At 43.1% G+C, this 21,569-nt stretch overlaps 1 protein-coding gene across 5 annotated transcripts in view; it reads left to right on the forward strand.

The window, feature by feature from the left end:
• Positions 1–21,569, forward strand: part of KLHL29 (kelch like family member 29) — a 394,046-nt gene that overhangs the window by 352,651 nt on the left and 19,826 nt on the right. For all 5 annotated transcript variants that reach the window (XM_027641022.1, XM_027641020.1, XM_027641024.1 and 2 more), the window contains 4 exons: positions 2,851–3,049; positions 5,712–5,894; positions 8,634–8,814; positions 19,027–19,220. In XM_027641022.1, the coding sequence (XP_027496823.1) occupies positions 2,851–3,049; positions 5,712–5,894; positions 8,634–8,814; positions 19,027–19,220 (757 nt within the window). The remainder of the gene's footprint in view (positions 1–2,850; positions 3,050–5,711; positions 5,895–8,633; positions 8,815–19,026; positions 19,221–21,569) is intronic.

Raw genomic sequence — 21,569 nt, forward strand, 5'->3', positions numbered from 1 at the left:
CTTCTGGAGACGCTGTGATGGTTCATACTCCTCAGATCCCTTGGTGAAAAACACTGCAATTCTATGTACCCTCAATGCTCTCAGTGCCAAGCCCGAGTCGTGACTGCGTGTGGTCGTGCACACACACACACACAGAGCCAGCTTTTTGTAGCTGTTTGAGCAAAGGAAAGAATAAGAGTGAAAAGTGACATCGGTTTTGATATCTGACATCAACTTTCAAGCTGATGAAAGGGAGCAACATGTTCTAATTATTATTCCCCTTCAAAATAAGCCACGAGCTCAGACAAAAGAAGAGAGAAAGGAGGGGGGGAATCCAGGAGAGAAACAGAATCACATTTTCTCACTTATCTAATTAAAGCAAGGTGGGTGAGCAAGAGGGAGAGCTCACTGTGCTCAGGCAGCAGTGATGCCCCATTTATTCAGGGAAGAGTGGGAAATGGAGGTGGTAACTCCGCTGGGCCCATGGGAATTGTCCCATCTCTCTCAGAGGAGAGCTATTTTCCCAATGCTAATTCACACTCCACTTCAGGACATGGTGGTGCCTTTTGAACCCCATATCCTAATTTAGTGGCACAACCGTTGGCACTGGTGTTTTGTATTGATTTGTGTTGTGTCTGCTTCCAATGCAGACCAACCTCAGGAGTGTCAGGGACAGCTCCAGCGTGTCCCACCACACCAAGGGAAGGTGCTGGCTCTTCTGTACATTCCATGTGTTTTCAAACTCTATTTAAACTGCCCTTTAGTGACTCATACTACTTCCTGAGCAGCCTGTAGTGGGAATTAACCTCCCCTGTGGGGTTCTCTTGCTCATCCCTGGTTGTACCCTCTCTCCACATTATTCCCCTGTCCTGACGCCACATTTCATCTTGGCTTCAATGTAAGGTTAAACGCCCCCAACCTTCTTAAAAAAAGCACTTCTTGAAGTCAGAGCTTTGCCACCCACTGCCATATGTCCACTGCTCCCTCTCCTACATGGTACCATTTAATGACATTAAGATATCTGCAGCCAAGTTCCTGACATTTGTGACTCCAGGGAAGGAGCAGCCATTGTATCTCCTAGAAAGCACCTCAGAAATGGATTCAGCAAGGGAAAAGAGAGGAGTGTCTTCTTTTACAGTTCAAGGTTGATGAAATGATCTCAAGCCCTACTTGGCCCTGTGCCACACTGGAGTTAAGAGCAAGGAGTCACCAACTTACTACTCACAGGCGGGGTTTTTTTTCCAGACGAGGAGCACTGTCATTTTACTGCTCCTTTTGTGTCACCAAACAACAGTTTTATCCCAAACAACTGCAGAGTGACCAGGCATCAACTCTTCAGGCCATACCTAAAATTACCAGCCCCTGTGTTGAGGAGAGCTGATAAACAGGGCACTGAGAGTCAGCCTGAGACCTCGGTCATCTTCCTGGTCCCACAGCCGCACAGGCATGTGTGGGGCTCAGCTCCCCACAGGTCACTGCATCTTTGCTTTGACTGAGCTTGCACCAGACTGATGTGACTCTCCAGCAGGAGAGCAGTGTGAGTTGGGAGTAGACATCCTTTGTTTTCCTTCTAAATTAAGCCTGCTTCTTCAGTTTGGGTGGGGAAAGGTGAAGCCCTGAAAGTGGTCACAGGTGTCACTGCAGCCTCCACGTGCTGGCCAGCCCATTATCTGGTTCAGTCTATACCACTGCCTTCCCATCTCACTGTGCCCTTGCTCCACTCCCATCCCTGCTCTTGCTCCTACTCCTACTGTGACTTGACTCTCACATGCTGCAGGGACAGGCATACTGCTGAAAAAGAAAGTGAGAGCCAAGTAGCTTCTGGAAGACCAGAGGCATCTGCAGTCCAACAGATGCTGCTGGCACCCAGTGTTTCTTGGGACCAGTCTCATGGACCTCAGGAATATTTATTCACATCCTGGCCTCAATCCCAGTTGGGATCTTTGGATGCTTCCACTGTATGAATATTTATTACAACAGATGATTATCTCTTCTTGCTGCACACCCTCTAGTTTGCATCCTGTTTGTGTGCCTTGCTTCTCCATGTTTTCCCATTGCTCTGCTTTTCACTGTGTTGTCGTGCTGGGTTGTGATATACTCAAATATATAAAAAGAATAATCTGGGGATGGACTCCTGGTTTTTTGATTGCAGTTTTCTCTCTTGGGATTTTGCTCTCCATTAAACCATGTTTGGTGACAGACAGCTTCATTTGCTCAGGTGTCCTTTACCCTCTGAAGTTTAATGTATTTGTTTAGAAGATGAAATTTACTGTCAGTATTTCTATAGCACCCTCTGGAGTCAGACTTCCACAAAAGCTAGAGCTGCATTATTTGCTTCACCAACAAATAAAGCCTATTAATTAAAAGATTTTTAGCAAAGTGGTTGATATTATTTAATTGTTGAAATCCATCCTGGTTACTGACTTTTGTCTCACATTTTTAGTGCCAGAAAAGAGTTATTTTGAGGCTTTATTACAGTGCAACAACCACACTCACATTTCAAAGTTAATTCAGATAACTGGAATACTTACTCCATGCTGGCAGTGCACAAGGTGTTATATTCAGCCTGAGTTCAGAATGAGCTTTTATTTCCAAAAATCCCTCCATACGGTGCTGTATAACAGGAGTTGCCACCTTTTGAAGATTATTTTCAGTCTCTGGGACCAAACCCAGCCTGGCCTGGGAAGCACTGAGGGCTCTGTTGTCTCTGTCTCACCTGGTCATTAGGCAGGGCTTGTGTGCAGCATTTATGGCAAGTGTCTTTCCAGACTGGATGACAGGGGATGGTTTACAGGGAAGGAGGTGGAAATGCCAAGTGGCTGAACCCTGACATGAAGGCTGCAGTGTGTCATTATTTTTCCCCCCTCACAGTACGCTGCGGAGCTGCTGGCAGTGGTGCGCCTCCCCTTCATCCATCCCAGCTATCTGCTGAACGTTGTTGACAATGAGGAGTTGATAAAGTCCTCAGAGGCTTGCCGGGATCTGGTGAACGAAGCCAAGCGTTATCACATGCTGCCACACGCCCGACAAGAGATGCAGACGCCGAGGACCCGGCCCAGGCTCTCTGCAGGTAAAGCAAATCTTCCTTCAACAGCACCAGCTCCCTGGTCCAGTGTTTCCTGAACGTGGCCAGGACATGCGCTTGGATAGGGGACAGATCTTGGCTTCTTTTCTTGCCTCGTTCTCAGGATCTGGTGATATTTGAAGCTCAGTTTTCCATTTCTACTTTCCTCAAGCATTTAGAAAGCCTCTCGCAGTGGGTGGACATGGGTGTTTAGATGTACACTCCTGAAATAGGATTTAAAAGGAGCCTAATTTTTAGGAATGATTGTCTTTGGCAGAGACATAACATTCCCCTGCTGTCCTGAAAGTGAGCTCTTTGCCCTCTGTGCCTCAGTTTCTCCAGCTGCTAAAATAGTTTAATAATTTGCTTCTTTGCCATTGAACCTCTTGTGGGGAGGTTCTGACTAATATTCATCTCACAGCTTCACTTTCACAGCCCTTTGTAAATATAATATTTTTATATGGTGGAGCTCACAGTACCAGTTCAGGTTGTTTAGTGCCTCCAAAACAAATGGATCACACATGACATATTCCCTTTTAAAAATCCAGCAGCTATGGAGATCTGAATCTTTTTAAGAAGTTTTTCACCCAAGGAACATATGAATTTTCCTTTTTGGAAAAATACATGAAAAAAACCTAAGTGCCCAACTTGCCAACCCAGCCCATATTGTGGTGATGAGAGAAATAGCCTAAATATTTGTTTAACAGAAGGTGCAAATACCATGTAGGAAAACTGCATCCAGGAAGGGGTCAGATGAAACAGGTGAATTGTTTTAACATGCTGCCTGTACTTCTGCCTCCCATAAGTGCAATCACAAAGCCAGACAAAACTTTCTGTCACTGCCACTAATGCTAATGTGGCACGGAGATGGCATATCAAACCACGGCATTTGCAGCTTCAGGAGGCTGCCTCATCAAGACACCTTTCACAAGGACGAAGTGTAGAGGACTTTCAATAACAATCTACCCTAAAAAGTCTTTCATTGAAGACGACTAATGGTGTGATGTTTGAAGGGATTTTTGAAAAGTGCTTATTTTATGTATATAAAATTGTAGGTGTAATGTGATCCATTTCCAGAAGCTTGTTGATGAGGGAAAAGTGATTCTCTCAGGGTAAGAGAGGGTGATTATAGTTTTTTAGGTCAGAGTCTAATTATATAGAATCATGTTATTTTGCATATCAACGGCATTCATGGAGGCACAAAGGATCTCTAAACACCCTTTGTGGACTCGCTGCAGCATGTCACATGCCCTCTCGAGGTCATTGATTATAATCAAGTTATGTCTTGCACAGGTGATTAGATTTTCTGGTATGGCGCAAAAATAATGATCTCTTGTTACCGAGAAATATTTATTTAAAACTGTACAGCACTTTATCTTAATAACTTCTAAGAGAGTAACCTTGCTTGAATGACACAAATATATTTTTTGAAAATGCTAATGAGGAGTGACGATAATCCATTACTCTGCAGACATTCCATTCCTCTCCACTGCAGCTCCTCATCTCTCTTGCTGGCAATCTCACTTCTACCCCGCACCTGTGCACACTTGTCTCTGGGCTGGGCACTGTAACACATCACAGCAATTGCTCCAGCCACAAGACAAGCTCTCGAAATGACAATTCCTTCCAGCTTGTGGCCTCATGGTCCTGCTTCTGAGCCCACCTCTCCTGGAAACAAATTGCACAGGGGCTTATAATTTCTGCAGGAAGGTTTTTAACACTTCTGCTAAATGCTAAGTCCAAACTGTCTCCACCACTTAATTCTTGGATGGAGCCAGAAAACATCCCAGGATTAAACTGTGACCCATCTCTGTGGGGATGAGTCTAAAGAGTCTGGAGTAACACAGAGGTCAGATATGACTTGACTCTGGCTGTGAAGTGGAAATAAAACCTTTGAGATATGGAGTGCAAAAGTTTTTCGTTTGGCTAGCTGGACATCCTGCATCTTTTGGTCTTGGGGGACCTGTTCAAGCACAGATAAAGGTCAGTTAATAACTGTATTAGGGCAGGGGCTAACTATATCACATCTCCGAGCACCAGGTAGACTATAACCATGATACATGGCTTGAGCACATCTTATCTGTGTCTGGAAAATCTTTCTCCAGGTAAAGCAAAAAAACCCAAAAAACGGCCCACAAGAAAATTATATGTCAATAGAGCACATGCAGTGAAAATATCAGGATGAATATGCATAACCATAGCCTAAACCTTCTCCAGACATTAGCTTTTTTTTTTCTTCAGGCCAAAGTCCAAACATTTCCTGGATACTGGTCAAACTCCAAAGCTATCACAATCCCTGACAAAAGTCCCATTTTCTTCAGTGGAAGATGAATTTGCTACATGCAGGTCTCACTCAAATACTGTTGAAGTGAATGGATATCTTTACATGGAACTGCCTATTTATTTCTTCCCCATCAAGTTTTGCCCAGATGGCATTCTTCCTCCCTACTTCTCCCGAGAGTGTTCGTAGTGTTGTTCCTCACCCACTGCTCCCCCTACACACACATTCCTGTTTTTTCTCACCCTTCTTGGATTGATTGCAGACTCTAAAACAGATTTATATATGATACATTAAAATTACACTGACTGATTAATATTTTTGATAGGTTCCTGCCTGTTTGAGAGATGCCACTTTTTTATAATACTTTTTTTCTTACTTGAATCCCAGGTGTAGCTGAGGTAATAGTCCTAGTTGGGGGTCGCCAGATGATTGGCATGAATCAACGTGCTTTAACAGCAGTGACTTGCTTAAATCCTCAAAACAACAAGTGGTACCCATTGGCCAGCCTGCCCTTCTATGATCGAGAGTTTTTCAGCGTGGTCAGCGCTGGGGACAACATCTATCTCTCAGGTAAGCAGCAGATTTCATAGAAACACAAAATCACAGAAGGGTTTGGGTCGGAAGAGACCTTTAAAGGTCATCTAGTTCCAACTCCTCTACCATGGGCAGGGACATCTTCCAGTATATCAGGTTGCTTGAAGTCACATCCAACCTGGCCTTGGACACTTCCTGGGATGGATTACCCTCAGCTTCTCTGGGCAACTTGTGCCAGTGCCTCACCACCCTCATCGTAAGAAATTTCTTCCTTATGTCCAATGTAAATCTATCCTCTTTCAGTTTAAAACTCTTACCACTGGTCCTCTCACATAAGCCCCCTTTAAGTATTGAAAGGCTGAAATAAGGTCTCCCTGGAGTCTTCTCTTCTCCACGCTGAACAACCCCAACTCTCTCAGCCTGTCTGCATAGCAGAGGTGCTCCAGCCCTCTGACCACTTTCATGCACCATCTCAGGACTCACTCCAACAGGTCCATGTCTTTCATGTGCTGAGGACCCTGGAGCTGAACACTGTACTTAAGAGGGGGTCTCATGAGAGCAGAGTAGAGGGGGCCACACTGCTTTTGATGCAGCCCAGGATAGAGTTGGCTTTTTGGGCTGCAAGTGCACGCTGCCAGGTCATTTTCAAGTTTTTGTCCACCAGTATCTCCCATTCCTTCTCTATAGGGCTTCTCTCAGTCCATTCATCCCCCAGATTTACTGGGCTGGTAGAAAAGTTACAGCACAGACATGATGGAATTTTACCCAGCTGCTCCTGAGGGGTTAAAAAAAAAAAGAGAAGTGGGAAGGAGGTTGGTAGAGAGGGATTTCCCTGCTTTTATCATTGTCCATGTCTCTGCGGCGCTAATGTTCTCTCAAAGCAGTCAACAACAATATTTTGCAGTTGCAATGTGAAGAAAATAGGTCTGACAACCATCAAGCATGCAAAGAGCTTTCACTGCCATAGAAACACGATTTATAATACTGGCTGTAGTTGAATCTAAATGGTGGGTTATGGAATTTGAGACAGACAGACTGAACTGCTGAATATGTGACCTACACTTAAAGTATTTGCTTACAGGAGCATTCATGTTTTGTACTTGTTGAAACCTCTCCTTTGACAGTAGTCACTAGCCCTATAATCTTCTTACTTTTGGTGAAACTGAGACCACACTCCTTAAAAGGCTTTAATTCCCAAAGTAGTTGTCGACACCGCACCTGGAGCATCACAGTGTCTGGTTTTTTGCAGTCTGTTGGTACCTCTGTTTGGCTGGAGGGGGAAAAGCAATTCCCACCAGACAATGCAAGGATACTCTGATGGCAGCTGAGTGGAGGTTGGATGATAAAAAGAGGAGGCTGGGCAGGGAGGTGCGGATGTGCGTGATCCGAGGATGTAGTTGGGAGCACAGATGCACCTGGCATCTGTACCAGTAAGGGGTTACAGCTGTTGCCTTTCCTTTGCCGAGTTTCCTCACTGCATTTTCTGCAGTAAATTGCTGCCTGTGGTGTTAAATTCCATTAATACTGCATAGGGACCCTAAGAATTGATTGGAAATTATTTCTTGATTTTTTTTTTCCCCATGCTTGTTTACCCATGCTTGAGAGCAGCTGGAGCGAAAGTTTTCTGTGGAGACTTTTGTGAGATGTTGACTTTAAGTTATTCTTAGCTGAGGTACTTTCCAATACGTACAGCCACTTCAGGCTGTGCCATACCTTCTAACAAAAGCTTGGAATCCTAATTTCAAAGCTTATTTCAGCTCTTTCCCTTGAATCTGGATGAGTGACTGAATTGTATTCAGTGGCTGCAATAAGGAGAGCTGAAAGTCCTACATGGCTGGAAATGTAACTGAGTGTCAGTTGATATTTTGTTTGCTCAAACGTAGAAGACACAGGGAAAAGGGCAGGGGAACCAACAGAAGTGGGAATGGACTGCTGCAAGCTCCAAGTACTGGACCCTGCACTGCATAGCATAGGTTTGGAGAGCAAAATACCAAGAAGGAAGCCTGGTTTTCTCATCAACCCATGCAACTGAGTCTAATTCATTTTCCTGGCCTGACCACTCACTCCTAGTGTGGTCTCAAATCATTTCACCTCTTTGGGCTTCAAAAAGGGATAGTAAGACACCCACTAAGTGGCTGCCTTGGAAGCTTCAGTTAGAAGTTAAAAAGTGACCAGTATAAATATTTCACAAGAGCATCTTGAACTGTTTTACAGGAGTGGTACAACTGGTTCTTTCTTTTATCAGCAAATGAAAATAAATAAGAAATTTGTCCCTGAAAATTAGAAATTAAGCCTACAGTGCATGCACTGACTTTATTCTGCCCATATATGTGCTGCTTCAATCCATCACTGTATTAAGCATTTTAGATTTCAGGCTGGCCTATGTCTCACAAGCCAAGATAGACTCAGCCTCCTGACACCTTCTTGCAAGTGTTGCAGTAATTTAATAGACTGGAAGTTATTTATGAACACTGAGAAGGATCTATCCCCTTATGTATATGTCCCTTGTAGTCTGACATCTTGATTTCTTCATGTCATCTTATTTTAAAAAAAAAAAAAAAAAAACAGCCTTTGGGGCGCATGAATAAATGACACAGATATGCATCATCAGAACAGATGCTCGGCATTGAGGGTGATTTATTTTAATTAGTCAAATGTCATTTGAAGAGTTTTTTACTTTGTAACTGGCTTTGATTGCTGTGTGCAAAGCTGCTGCCGTTCCAGGATCTCACGTAATTCTCCCCTTCTCTCTCCCTCTCCCGCCGGTGGTGCCAGGCGGCATGGAGTCGGGTGTCACGCTCGCTGATGTCTGGTGTTACATGTCCCTGCTCGATAACTGGAACCTCGTGTCCCGCATGACTGTCCCAAGGTGTCGACATAACAGTCTGGTGTACGATGGGAAAATTTATACCATTGGAGGGGTCGGTGTGGCAGGCAACGTTGACCATGTGGAAAGGTAAAAAAAACCCAAAAAAACCACAAAAAGACCTAAAAAAGAAAAAAAAAAAAAAAACACATGATTTTTGCTGCAGCTTTTCCTTCATGCTAAAGGACCATTTTCTTTTTAAAGGACACATCAAATGGACTGTGTGTGTTAAAATAAGCTTTTATAACAGCTAAGAAAGGAGGAAACTGGGCAGGATTAGATTTCTTTTAAAAGCTTCAATGGAAAACATTGTTTCAAAACCAAAGACAAAAAGTTGCCGGCTTGTCAGTTCGCTCAGGGGAGTGAAGAGAGGAATTAAGCTTCTTTGGACATTTTTCCAGGTTATACAGTGAACTAATAAGCTTCCTTTGAATTTAGTACTGGCAAAACTCTTTACAGACCACAAAAATACAGGTTTTTTTCTTCTAAACCCAAAAAAGCAACAACAGAGTAAGTTTCTTTTATGTCTTTTTCTGGTGAAGCACCTCAGCCTTGACCTGGCTGGAAGATCCTCCCTTTGGTGGTCTTGGCCTGGGGCCTTAACCTACCAAGTTTGGAGTAAAACAACCAATAAATGGAAACAGTTTTGAATTCCTGGCTGAATGGAGATGGGAGAGAATGGAAATTTCTCTTCTCAAGAAGACTTCAGATATAAAAAATTTCTTTTTTCACATGGAACTTAAAAAAAAAAAGAGGAAGGAAGAAAAGCACAATGAAAACATATCACAGGGTAGAATTCCAAAACCAACTTATTTCATGTCAACCATAACATTCATTAGAGCCACAGATTTTACACATATATCAGTGTTTTCTTTAAAAAATAGAATTCACTTTGCAATGCAGGATATAAGAGTATTTCATTCCAAAAAGGTTGATACAGTCCTAGCCTTACCCAAACACTTATTGCATTGTAACACATTTTTGTGAAATCATTTCCCTTAGTGAAAATGGCAACCAAAAATAAGGGGTTTTTCTTTTTGTCAGTTTTAAGTGCTGAATTTGAATATTTCTTCAGCAATATTTTGAAGCAGACATTTCCTAGTAAAACTTGCCTTAGCAGGCAAGATAAATAGGGATAAGTCATTAAGAAAGACTGGGGGGAAGAAAAAAACAGCACATTTTTCAAAAGGCTAGGATTAAAGATGCTTTAAATCTGCAACATATACATTCCATTTATTCAGCAGGTGGGTTTTTTTTTTCTTTTAAGTAGATACTGTAAGTACTGAATACCAAAACCTGTATTAAAAGTTTATTAATATTTCAAAGTGAAAAACGCAGGAAATTAGGAAATGCCAAAAATAAGTTTCCTTCATCAGGTCTACTTTTTGGTACTTTAACTGTGTGATGACTTTTTTTTCCATAAAGATTTTTTGCCTAGTTCAGTGCATGGGACAGACCAGCTGTCTGTATGCAGGGTGCTAAGTGATTACCACTGACATACAGACTTAGTTTTGAGTTCCTCTGTCTTCACAAATTTGGCACTGTTTTGCCCAGGAGATGAATCTGTGACAAAATAGGCCCTGGAAAGGACATGTGCTGTGGGACAAGGTCTGCAGATGGCTTCCCCTTTCAGCCATGCATGGGCTGAAGAGCTGATGTTGGTGATGATGCTCTCAGCAAATCAGGGAAATGCAGACAGCAAAGAAAGAATGACAAATCATAGCAGTGAATGCAAAATGTGAACACTGCTTCTCTCCTTAACACCGAGCTTAAGGCAGGCACTTGCCACAGGACTTGCTTTGGAGCAAGTCTCATCCTTTTCTGCAGATTTTTTTCATATGATATGTGAAGGTATTTGTCCTGCAATGGAAATCAGTAAGTTTTAAACTAGCAGAAATTTTTTTTTGAGCATGGGAAGGAGAGAGCCCAGGAAAGAAATGCAGTCTTTCATGCCATCTCTCGATAAAGATGAACATCAAAATGATGCTGTTGAAGATAGATGCCTTCACAGATGTCATTGATTAAATTATCTCTTTTCATTTTTTTCCCAGGGCCTGATTTCTGTCTCTGCTCTGATTTTTCATGGTCTGTCTTTATCAAAGGATCCAAAATGTTGGTCAGTTGAATGAATCCCAAGTCAAGCAAAGTCCCCTCCCCGCCTTCCTTCTCATCTCAGTCACCCAAGCCCTTGCCACAGACGACATTGCAGCCTGCAAAGTCACGCTCAGGCCCTCAGTCCCCTGCTTGGCTCAGTGAGAGCAGCTGTGCTGCTTTTCCATTGTAACAAGCCCACCAAGAGACCTGTATGTGGGAAAGGAGCAGATTTCCTCCCTATCATTTCAGCGCACGCTGTCTCAGCCACAATAAGGATGTCTTGTCATGGGGATTTGCTAAACCCATGGTTATAATTAATCTGCTATTGTCTATAGAGTGACTTGTGAGACAGAGCCATGGAAAAAGTGCAACGTGGCCTCCTTTGGGCTATGCTGGGAAATGAGAGAGGTTTTAGAATGTTTCCTTTTTTATTCTTTGTATTAAAAATGACAGTAGGGGGTGACAGAAGTGAAGCATGGCATGGCTGAAGCTGTGTGTTTTGGAAAGGGTGTTTCAGGGTCTGCTGTTAAAAATGCAGGTGAGGAAAAGCTGACCCTCCTAGCTGTGCTGAGCAAAGTCAGGCCTTTTCACACGAAACCATTTCCCATTTGGACAAGGCAGCATTCAGGAATTTAAATCACTGTACCTATTCTTGCAAGCAATGAGACTTTCTGAATTTGGGTTGCAACTTTGCAAAAAACACACTAAAATACAAACTGAAATCACTTTCATTGGTGAGTTGTCTGCTGTCTTATGTGCAGTGAATGCCCACTTCTTGACTCTGCTTTTCTCCCCCCTCATCCTCAGGAGCTACAAGAAACCAACCTTCTCCTACCATATTTCTGTGTGGATTGTACATTCCTCTTCAAATACTGTGTTGCTTTGGATGGGATACTGCAGAACCATTTCTCAGTAGGGGGAAAACCTCTCTGTCATTCTAGCAGGTCTTATAAAAGCACTGTGTTAAAATAATAAGATGACATGATCATATGCTCCATGTCAGGTGATGTCAAAAATGACATTTACCTCTAAAGTAACATTGTTCCCCTCAATATGGAATTGCAGGGTCACATCCTTTTGGGTTTTGGTTAGTTTTTCACCCCAAAGGAGGCATCTGAGATTATAGCCCTGTTACCCACTCAGAAGGAGATACCTGACACACAATGCAGTCCTGGGCTGTGCCACCAGTGTGAAGGGCAAAGCACTGAACAACCTCCCTCACTGGACCACCTTCCACCTCCCCTGATGCACATGCAGCTTATCTTTCCCAACCACATTTTGCTCTCTGCTTGCTCAGTGAGCCCAAGCATGACCATACCCAGCTTTGGCCAGGTTTTGACGTGTATTTGCTGGCATGGTGAAGGGTCCAAAGTGACCTACCCTGGCCTCACCAGTTAGCAGACCCAGAGCATGAAGTCTACAGGGTATCTCAACACAGTGGGTCTTTGAAGACAGAGCAAATAACATTTCCTCCCATTTTCCTTCTTGTTCTCCACCTGGAATTCTTGTAATATTTGATCCTAAATGGTTAAAATCTTACAAAGATATTTTCACAGCATTTTGGTTTTTAAAACCAAAGACTGCCAGACTCCTAATGATTTATGGCATCAGCTTCTGTGCTCCTCTCTCCATGCTTTTGGTTGTGTCATAGATGCTGAAGGGTGCAGCCTTATCCAGAAATTCTGCTGCCATTTAAAACAGTGGATGTTTTCATAAAATTCAACAGGACTGAGATCCTTTACCCTTTATCTGCCATTTGTCTGTAAGGAGGCAGCAAAAATTCTGTCTGGATGGATAATATTATGGGACTATCAGTCACAAACAGATGAATAGGAGTCATTCGTTACTCATCTTAAAACAATATGCATGTGCCAGAGGGGCTGAGTTATAAGTCCATTTTTGTGGCTGTACACGGGTGTATGTTCAGGGAAAGTTATGTTTTTGGAATGAGTGTTTAGGGAAATAACAGCACGGCTGCAGTTCTCCATCAATCCCCTCTGGCAAGGTTCTGTGTGACAGGGAACAAGTCATTAGGTGTTAGGCAAGAGGGTATTACACTTCCTGTCTTCTTCTGAGATATGATTTGAGTTGGGACCTGGCGAAATGAAGTGAAACTGCAAACTAGGTCTTTAGATAATGGATGGGCCCTGTAATATATGCAATTTGAGAGCCGAGAGGACTGCATACGCTGACAAGACAATATATGTGACTAAAAGTGTGGAAATGTGGGTGCTTTGTGGTTATTATATGTTTGAAGGACAGAAGAAGATGAATCCCCTTGACCTGACATCACTTTTACAATAGGGTTGTCTAAAATTGGGAGATTACTTTTGTTGGCAGTGCATACTTCGAAGGCAGTCTAAAAAATTCAGTGTAAAGAATGAGCTTTATACAGTTTAGAAAAATGCTTCATAACCTACTGTTTTACTGAGACATGTTAATGTGGTAATTAGGGCTTCTCCCCCCAAAAAGATGGCAGGATCAATAGCCCTACTGAAGTGCATCGGGAATGCACCCATGCACTCAGCATGGGCAACAGACAGGAGGAACTGGAAGCCACTGTGTAGCAGGAAAACTGCTGCTGTTGTGGAGACATGGTGGGATGACTTGCAAATTGGAGGGCTGCAGTGAATGACTCTAAACTCTTCAGAAGGGAGAGGCAACAAAGGAGAGGCATTGGGGTAGCCCTGTGTGTTATGGAGTGTTTTGACTGTCTGCAGGTAACTGGAGGTTGGCAGATGTGACACCCATATATGAGGGGTCAGAAGGAGGATCTGGGGAGCTACAGGCCTGTCAGCCTGACCTCAGTGCCAGGGAAGGTAATGGAGCAGATCATCCTGAATGCCATCACACTGCACATGCAGGAGAACCGGAGGATCAGGCCTAGACAGCACAGGTTTAGGAAAGACAGGTCCTGCTTGACCAACCTGATCTCCTTCAGTGACAAGGTGACTTAGTGGATTAGGGAAAGTCTGTGAATGTTGTTTACCTGGAACCTTAGTGAAGCCTTTGACACCATTTCTCCCAGCATTCTCCTGGAGAAACTGACTGCTCATGGCTTGGATGGGTGCACTGTTGGGTGTCTAAAAACTGGCTGGATGGCTGGGTGCAGAGAGGGGTGGTGAATGGAGTCACATCCAGCTGGCAGCCAGTCCCTGGTGGGGCTCCCCAGGACTCAGTATTGGGGCCAGTCCTGTTTAACATCTTTATCAGTGATCTGATAAAGGGGGGTTGAGCGCACCCTCAGTAAGTTTGCAGATGATACCAAGTTGGACAGGAGTGTTCATCTACTTGAGAAGGCTCTGCAGAGGGATCTGGACAGGCTGTATCAATGGGCCAAGGCCAGTTGTATGAAGTTCAACAAGGCAAAGTGCCAGGTCCTGCACTTGAGTCAAAACAACCCCCTGAAGTGCTACAGGCTTCGGGTTGAGTGACTGGAAAGCTGCCTGGTGGAAAAGGACGTGGGGATGTATTTGGTTTTCCAGTTCAAGTGAAGGAGGGTAGGAGCAAGAAAGATCAGTTTTGTCACTGTAGAACATAAACAGACAGCAGTGAAAGTGGGTGAAAAATGGCATCTCTGGAACCTGAGGTCCCAACAGTGAAATTCATCCAGTAAAAAAGGAAAATTATTTTTGTAATTTGAACCTTTCTCCAGTATTCCTGTAGACGTGGTCCTCGACCGCACCCAGCCCCATCATATGTAAAGGATATAACACCTCCTTCCCAAAAACATATTAGGACAATCAGAAAAATTTGTTCATCAAAAGGCCTGTCAAGCACTGGAACAGGCTGCCCACGGAAGTGGTGAAGTCACCGTCCCTGGAGGTATTTAAAAGGCATGTAGATGTGCCACTGAGGCACATGGTTTAGTAGTGTGCTTGGCAGTGCTGGGTTAATGGTTGAGCTCACTGATTTTAAAGGTCTTTTCCAGCCCAAACAATTCTATGATTCTGCAATGCCTTAAGAAAATTAAATATATTGCCTTGTCCAAGGATAGTTTCTTAAGCCCCTCGGAATAGTCAGAAGAAAAGAAAAAAAAAGCAAAAAATAGTAATCCAGTACTATGATTTTAAACATAACATAGTGAATCATCTGAAGAGCTGTTCAGGATGACACTGTCCAGCTTTAGTTTGAATAGCAGTTTTCCTGGTAAATGTAATTAAATAATGCTAAGGGTTTCTAACAGACTGGCGGAAATGGTCAGTCTGTAATTGACTGACCATGATGTAAGGATTTTATAATGTGAATAAATGAAGATACTCATATGGCTACTTAACTTAGAAGGAGAGAAATTAAGAGACTGAGGAGAAAAAAAAAATTACTGTTTTCAGGTACTGAAGAGGTCATAAGTCAAAAAGGCAGCGAGGAGAACGGCACAGCTTGAAATGAAGGGTTTTCTGCCATTAATACTCAGGTGGTAGGGAAAGAGAAAGGAAAGAGGCATTGGAGGAAATGAATGAAGGAAGGGGAAGATCAAGCCCACGGATGAAATCCTAAGAGTGAAGAGTTGTGCAAACCAGCAAGGTTATTTCTGCCTGTGCTCTCTTCAGACCTGAGCTGTGTTTTCTGCTAGGTTCAGATCATTTACCATATCATGAGTATATAAGTAATATACATACACACACATATATATATAGATAATATATAAATGAGAAGGTGGTGACTGCACAAGGGTCAGCTGAGGTCACTGTGCTCAGTGCAGATGAAGTGACAGGTAGGGACACACACATCCTGCACACGTGGAAAGCCTGGTGTCCAGAGCAAAGCAGGGCCATGGGTTGTTGTGTTGCAGGGGCTGCACTGGGTGCAGAGGAAGGTGTGCAAGGGCATGTGTGTTAAACCACATGTGAGTCCATAGTATGCAAGGACAGCAAGCCAGCAGTCAGTCATGTGAAAGGAGATGCCCTTGAAGTTTCAAGTTCAGCATATTGGCTGGGCTTGGTGGGCCCACAGCCAAGGACAAGCATGGACACAACGGGACTGGAGGGAGCATTGGAGGAGAGGGAAGAAAAACCTTTACTTGGCTTGAAGCCAACTCACATTATGTCTCCATCTACAGCTTCAAACAGGGGATTCAGATGCAAAGCTTGACTAATGGAAAGAGATCAAAGTGATTATTCTTTAAATCATTTCCCTCCCCGCTGGCCCCTGAGTAGGGCTGTGTGACAGGCAGCTGAGGAGCCCCAGGAGCACCAGTGGCCATGGTGTGATGGCAGTGCCAGAGATGACACAACAGATGGAAAAGCTCTAGGGCAGAGAGGTAAAGCAGGTGTCAGTATTTTCTGTCCTGGAAGGTTACAAAGGTTCACCTTCATTCATTTTTAAACCAATTTAGTTAATCTGGTGCAAATCCTTGTGTGAACACATTAAGAGCTGACTTGAGATAGACCAAAATGATGGAAACCTGCCTTGCAGAGACTTAAGGAGCTTAGACTACTTAGTTTATCCTACAGAAGGTGAAGAGTTGACTTTATTATTTTCTGCACGTCCACATGTGAAAGAGAAAGATTTGATAGCAGACAGCTTTATAATCCAACCGGGAAAAAAAAAAATCAAACTTACTTTCTAGTGGGTGGGAGCTGAAGCAAAACAGACTAGAAATCAGGTCTACAGTTTTGCAAGGAGAGAATGAAGTGGAGGAATAAATTCCCAGGGGATGGAGGGACTTGATGGACAGCTATCAGGAAGCCTTTAAGGCATCAATTTCTCTTCTTTAGCCTCATAGGTAAGGTAGGCACACGCTTAAGAGAGATGCTTTACTGAGCAGCCCATATAAAACCCACGTTAGGTGCCCGTGTTAGGTGGACAAGGACTTGCTTCCATCTGCTTTATGGTTCACTGATTTTTTAAACCAAAGAACCCTCAAGTTGAGTGTTTTTTTAAGCTGCCCCACATGCACCTATATCCAGTAGATTTGCAGCCTTTGGCTTTCAGGAGATGAAGTGAAACTGGTGATTTTTGGCTTCCCAGTGGCAGATGAAGGATAGTAGGAGAAAGAAAGATCAGTTCTGTCATCATAGAGCCTAAACAGAGAGCAGTGGAAGTGGGAGAAAAACAGGGTCTGCAGGACCTGGGGTCCCAACAGGAAAATTCATCCAGAAAAGAAGATGATTGGTTTTGTAATTTGAACCTTTTTCCGGTATTCCTATGGATGTGGTCCTCAACCACACCCAGATTCCAGTATATGTGAAGGATATAACCCCTTCTCCTTAAAGGATATTAAGAGAAACAGAAAGTTGTGGGCAGGAACATAGTTGTCTTGGGAGCTGAGGTCTGACAGGTACTTCTGCCAGTGACAGGGGAGGCAGTTGGTTGCTCACCACCCCATCTCAGACCACTTTGACAGGACACAAATGTTCCTGGTGCTAAGTCAGAGTGGCTGGTGTGAGAAGAAACATATCAGGTGACAAGTAGAATTTATATCTTAGAGGAGAAACAAGGGAAAGAACATTATGTCAGTTCTCAACTCTGTTGCTCTTCCCATTTTCTACTGATTATAACCAATTTCTTAACCCGGTTTTAATAAAACATCAAGAATTAAATTACCAGTTACTGCAATAGGTGAGTTACCAAAGTGTATCCCAAAAGCAGCGTATGAAACTGTTTCTGTTTTGTGAGATTTTTGCATATGTGTTCAGGTGGATGTGAGTGCTGTTCTGAGTGCTGTGGGCAAATGCAGGAGATGAAGCAGCATAAGGTACCTTACCTGGAGGAGCTGCTTTTGCAGTCAAAATGCATCTGCAGCCTCAGGTCTGGTACAGGAATCAGCCCAGGAAAGGTGTGTCACCTTCAGTGCTCCCAGCACCGTGTTGTTTAATATTGTTATATTTCTCCCCTTTGATCACTTGTTGTAGATGAATTTAATTTCTCTGTAACTAATTTAGAGCATCACACAAGGCAGTTCTCCATGCTCATTATAAGGGACTTTCCTAATATTTTTTTCGCTAAAGTTAGCCTCCCTCTTGCTTTGGCTTCAGTTTTATGAGTGTGTTAATTACTTTCAGTTATATTACTTGAAAACTCATTAGTGCATTTTCATTAAGCACATTATTTTCTGCTGTTTGTGCCATTTATATTGGTTTTCCCTTTTATTTTCCCCAAATTTGGGCAGTGAGAATTTGAGGGACATGTTACAGAGAGAGAATTCCCCTGTGGCTAAATAATTTTTTGCCGATGGGTTTGTGGCTGTGGATTTGTTTCAGGTTTGCATATTGCATATCACTGCTATTAAGAGCAAAAGCCCTGAATGGATGATGAGGGCTTCTGTTCTGGCAGTCAACAATTCTGAAAAATCACTAGGCAGGAAGCTCCTATTTGACTGCATGTGTCATTACATGGAAATATAAAAACCTAAAAATTGCATTATTCTCCACTGTCTCCAAGACTCATTTTAGAGCAGCTATTTGGATCCCTGCCACATTATCTTCTAAAAAAAAAGGGACGCCTGTACTTATGATATTGTCTAAAATGAATCTTCATCCATGGATTGTTAACTGTGCATCCCTTATGGTCAATGGCTTAATTAAATCAGATACTGATGACCTTAAAACTAATTTAGCACTTTCATGCGTACTCTTTTCTGTTTGCTTCATGTCAAATATGAATACAATGGTGAAATCTTATTCCAGCATTAACGTTTGCAGCATCCTGCAATGAAGCACAGTAGCTTGGTTTGCACAATGAAAATTAAATGGAAGCAACTTATTCTGGCACAAAATGTGCGTTGCTGGTCAGTTAACTAGAGTAAAAAGAGCCATCATGTTGCATTATGTTGTAGGTGAGATGTGTTCCACAAGCTGAACAACTGAAGTGTATTAACAGTTGCCTGCCCATAGTTGCTATTGGATATTGCTGCACTGATTTGCAAGAATAGTTTCATTGTATACTCATTAAAAGAAATTAATCAGTGGAAGACATCTCAACAAAGATGTCCAGAGTTTCTGCACCTTGGACTATAATGAGATTTGAGAGGCATATACAGAAAACAGAACCAGCTTTCTCTGGGCTTCTATCAATGTTTCAAAAGCTTAGAAAAAGCATTAATTAAACTGTTTACCAAGCGGCTGAATTTGTAGGGTGTTAAAAGATACATTTCTACCTCTGCTTTTCTTCTGCTTGTCAAGCTGCCTTTCTGCATCCCAGCCTGCTGTTTCTGCCTGTCTGTCCTGCCCAGTCAGCTCAGCTCACTCCAGTTGCTGTCCTTCCCAGGTATGACACGATAACCAACCAGTGGGAGACCATCGCTCCTCTGCCCAAGGCCGTCCACTCAGCCGCCGCCACCGTCTGCGGTGGGAAGATCTACGTCTTCGGAGGGGTGAATGAAGCCGGGCGAGCTGCGGGGGTCCTGCAGTCCTACATCCCTCAGACTAACTCCTGGAGCTTTATAGAGTCTCCGATGATTGGTAAGGAATGCATGGTGTCAGAGTAAACAGGAGTCTGCACTGCACAGGTGTTTCAGTGCCTTTGCAGAAAGCAAACGAGTTGGGGAGTGGGGGTAGATAAGTTTATAAGATATTGGCAGAAATGTATGGATAGGATACTAGAGAGGCGCCTATCTGGATCTCTACTGAAGGCAATTGTCACTCATTAATACAGCCTGTTTCCATTAATACAGCCTGTCACTCATTAATACAGCCTAGAAGTGAGGAGTTTAAAGCAGAGGAGAAAGGAAATCAGTTATTAGGTATGAACAACTAGTAATTTTACATCCAAAAAATCTCAGAGTTCAGTGGAACTTCATCCTGGCATCATGTGGCTCCATGTGGTTTCACAACACTGCTCAAGTAATGGATTATCACTCATGGATTTGTTAAAATGCCACCTGTCCTGTAGGAAGTGATGGTCACTCTGAACTGGGACTTATCAGTGACGTCCACAGGCATATGTGCTTCAGAGGCTGAACTCTTCAAGACATAGTTTATTGAAACTGTGTTTATTAGTTTGTGATGCCCTTGAACTCACCAAACATTTTACTGAATAAGGAGCAAGACGAGAAACCACATTTTCCAATGTACCAGCCAACATCAAAGGTGTCAACTTCCTTCCAAAATTAGGACAGCGCTCAGAAGTTTGCAACTTATTTGCTTTATGTGGCAATTTGCACCCTGAGTGTTTAGGCTGCCTTTGGAAATGAGGTTTAGTGTTCAGCCTGGCAAGGACATTGCTGCAGGGTAAAGCTGTCCTGGGCTGCTCTGCTCTGGGCTGGGGGCAGCCTTTGGTCTGGCTGCACCCGAGTGGCCACAGACACAGCACTCATATGGTTATTACAGAGAAGCTGCTTTTGAAGTGGTTTGCTTTCACATCCTAGATCACAGAATAATAGAATGGTTTGAGACCTTTAAAGGTCATCTAATCCAAGCCTCCCTGCAATAAGCAGGGACATCTTCCAGTAGATCAGGTTGCTCAGAGCCCTGTCCAATCTGACCTTGAATGTTTCCAGGGATGGGGCATCTACTGCCTCTCTGGGCAACCTGTTCCAGTGTTTCACCGTTTTAAACCTCTTGGTTGCATTGAAACTGTGACATGAGGTGCTTCATTTTTTAAAAATCATATTCTCATTATTGAGCCATAGAGCAATACGAGTAGCAGATAAGAAATTATAGAAGCACAGTTATGAGGTATTCAAGTAAGGCCTAAGCATATTCAGAAAACTAGAATAAGCTGCTCTTTTTATTGTAGCTTGTTAAAATGATTACGACTCTTTTCTTGGGGTTTCCTACTAGATCAGATCATGAGAAGCTGGTATGCTGTGGCTGTAGCCTCCTCTGCACAGCCAGGCTGCTTCCCAACTCCCTCTCTGCTGTTGGTGTGCAGCCTAACATAACATGACATGCATATGATGCAGCATGAAGCGCCCAGCAGGAGGGCGTTAACCGGGAAAGTCATGTTTATGTAATACAGCAGCACAAACAACCCTATTGCCTGGCTTTTTCCATCACATGGCTACAGCTGCTGCTGTTCATTTAATCCACTGACTGACAGTATGAGGTTTTCCCGGACTCACAGCACATTGCAAAAATGAATGCATTATGCAAAGATGTATTCCTTTTCCTTGCCATAATATTACAAGTGCCACAGGAGCTAAGAAATCATTCCCTGGGCTCGTTATACTGTCTAGCAAGCGTCAACATCATGCGTGCTTGGAAAAAAATCATCTAAACCATCCAGAGTTGGGTCCGTCACCCGTGGTTCTAATGGATGTGCACTATTATTTCCTAACAAAAATACATGAAAGACACCGGCAAAGTTAAAAGATGGTATTTATGTTTTCTTGGTGTAAGCAAAGTTCATTAGTTAAGCTGAAGGCATAAAATATATGATAAAATGTGGAGTTCTTTGTTGGGTAATGCATAACATCAATTTACTTGCAAATAAAATAAAATAACACAGAGTCTGAAAAATGGCACCCCCATGGAGAATGTCTGGGAAAGTGAACTGATGTGATGCCTGATCTTCACAAAAAGGCAGTGGAATGTTGGAAATATATTTTCCTTTCTCCACCTCTACAAAAGCTATAGTGTCACCTGTATTTGTAAAGTGTCCCCCAGGAACTGGATGCAACACCAAGTACAGTAGAGCCTAAAACAAAGAGGGAGTTGAAGGAGCCTTGCAGTGCTTTTTTGCAAAATGGAGCTGGGATGAATCCTGCTATGATCTCTGCCAGGGTGCCTCTGACAGCCTCAGAGCCTTTTCGTGTTGATTTGTGAATTCTTAAGCTGTCCCTCTGAGCTAAGTGAACTGAGATGTGTGAT

This window comes from Corapipo altera, unplaced genomic scaffold (assembly GCF_003945725.1).
Source record: "Corapipo altera isolate COAL_440 unplaced genomic scaffold, ASM394572v1 46, whole genome shotgun sequence".
In the NCBI taxonomy this organism is placed as follows: Eukaryota; Metazoa; Chordata; class Aves; order Passeriformes; family Pipridae; genus Corapipo; species Corapipo altera.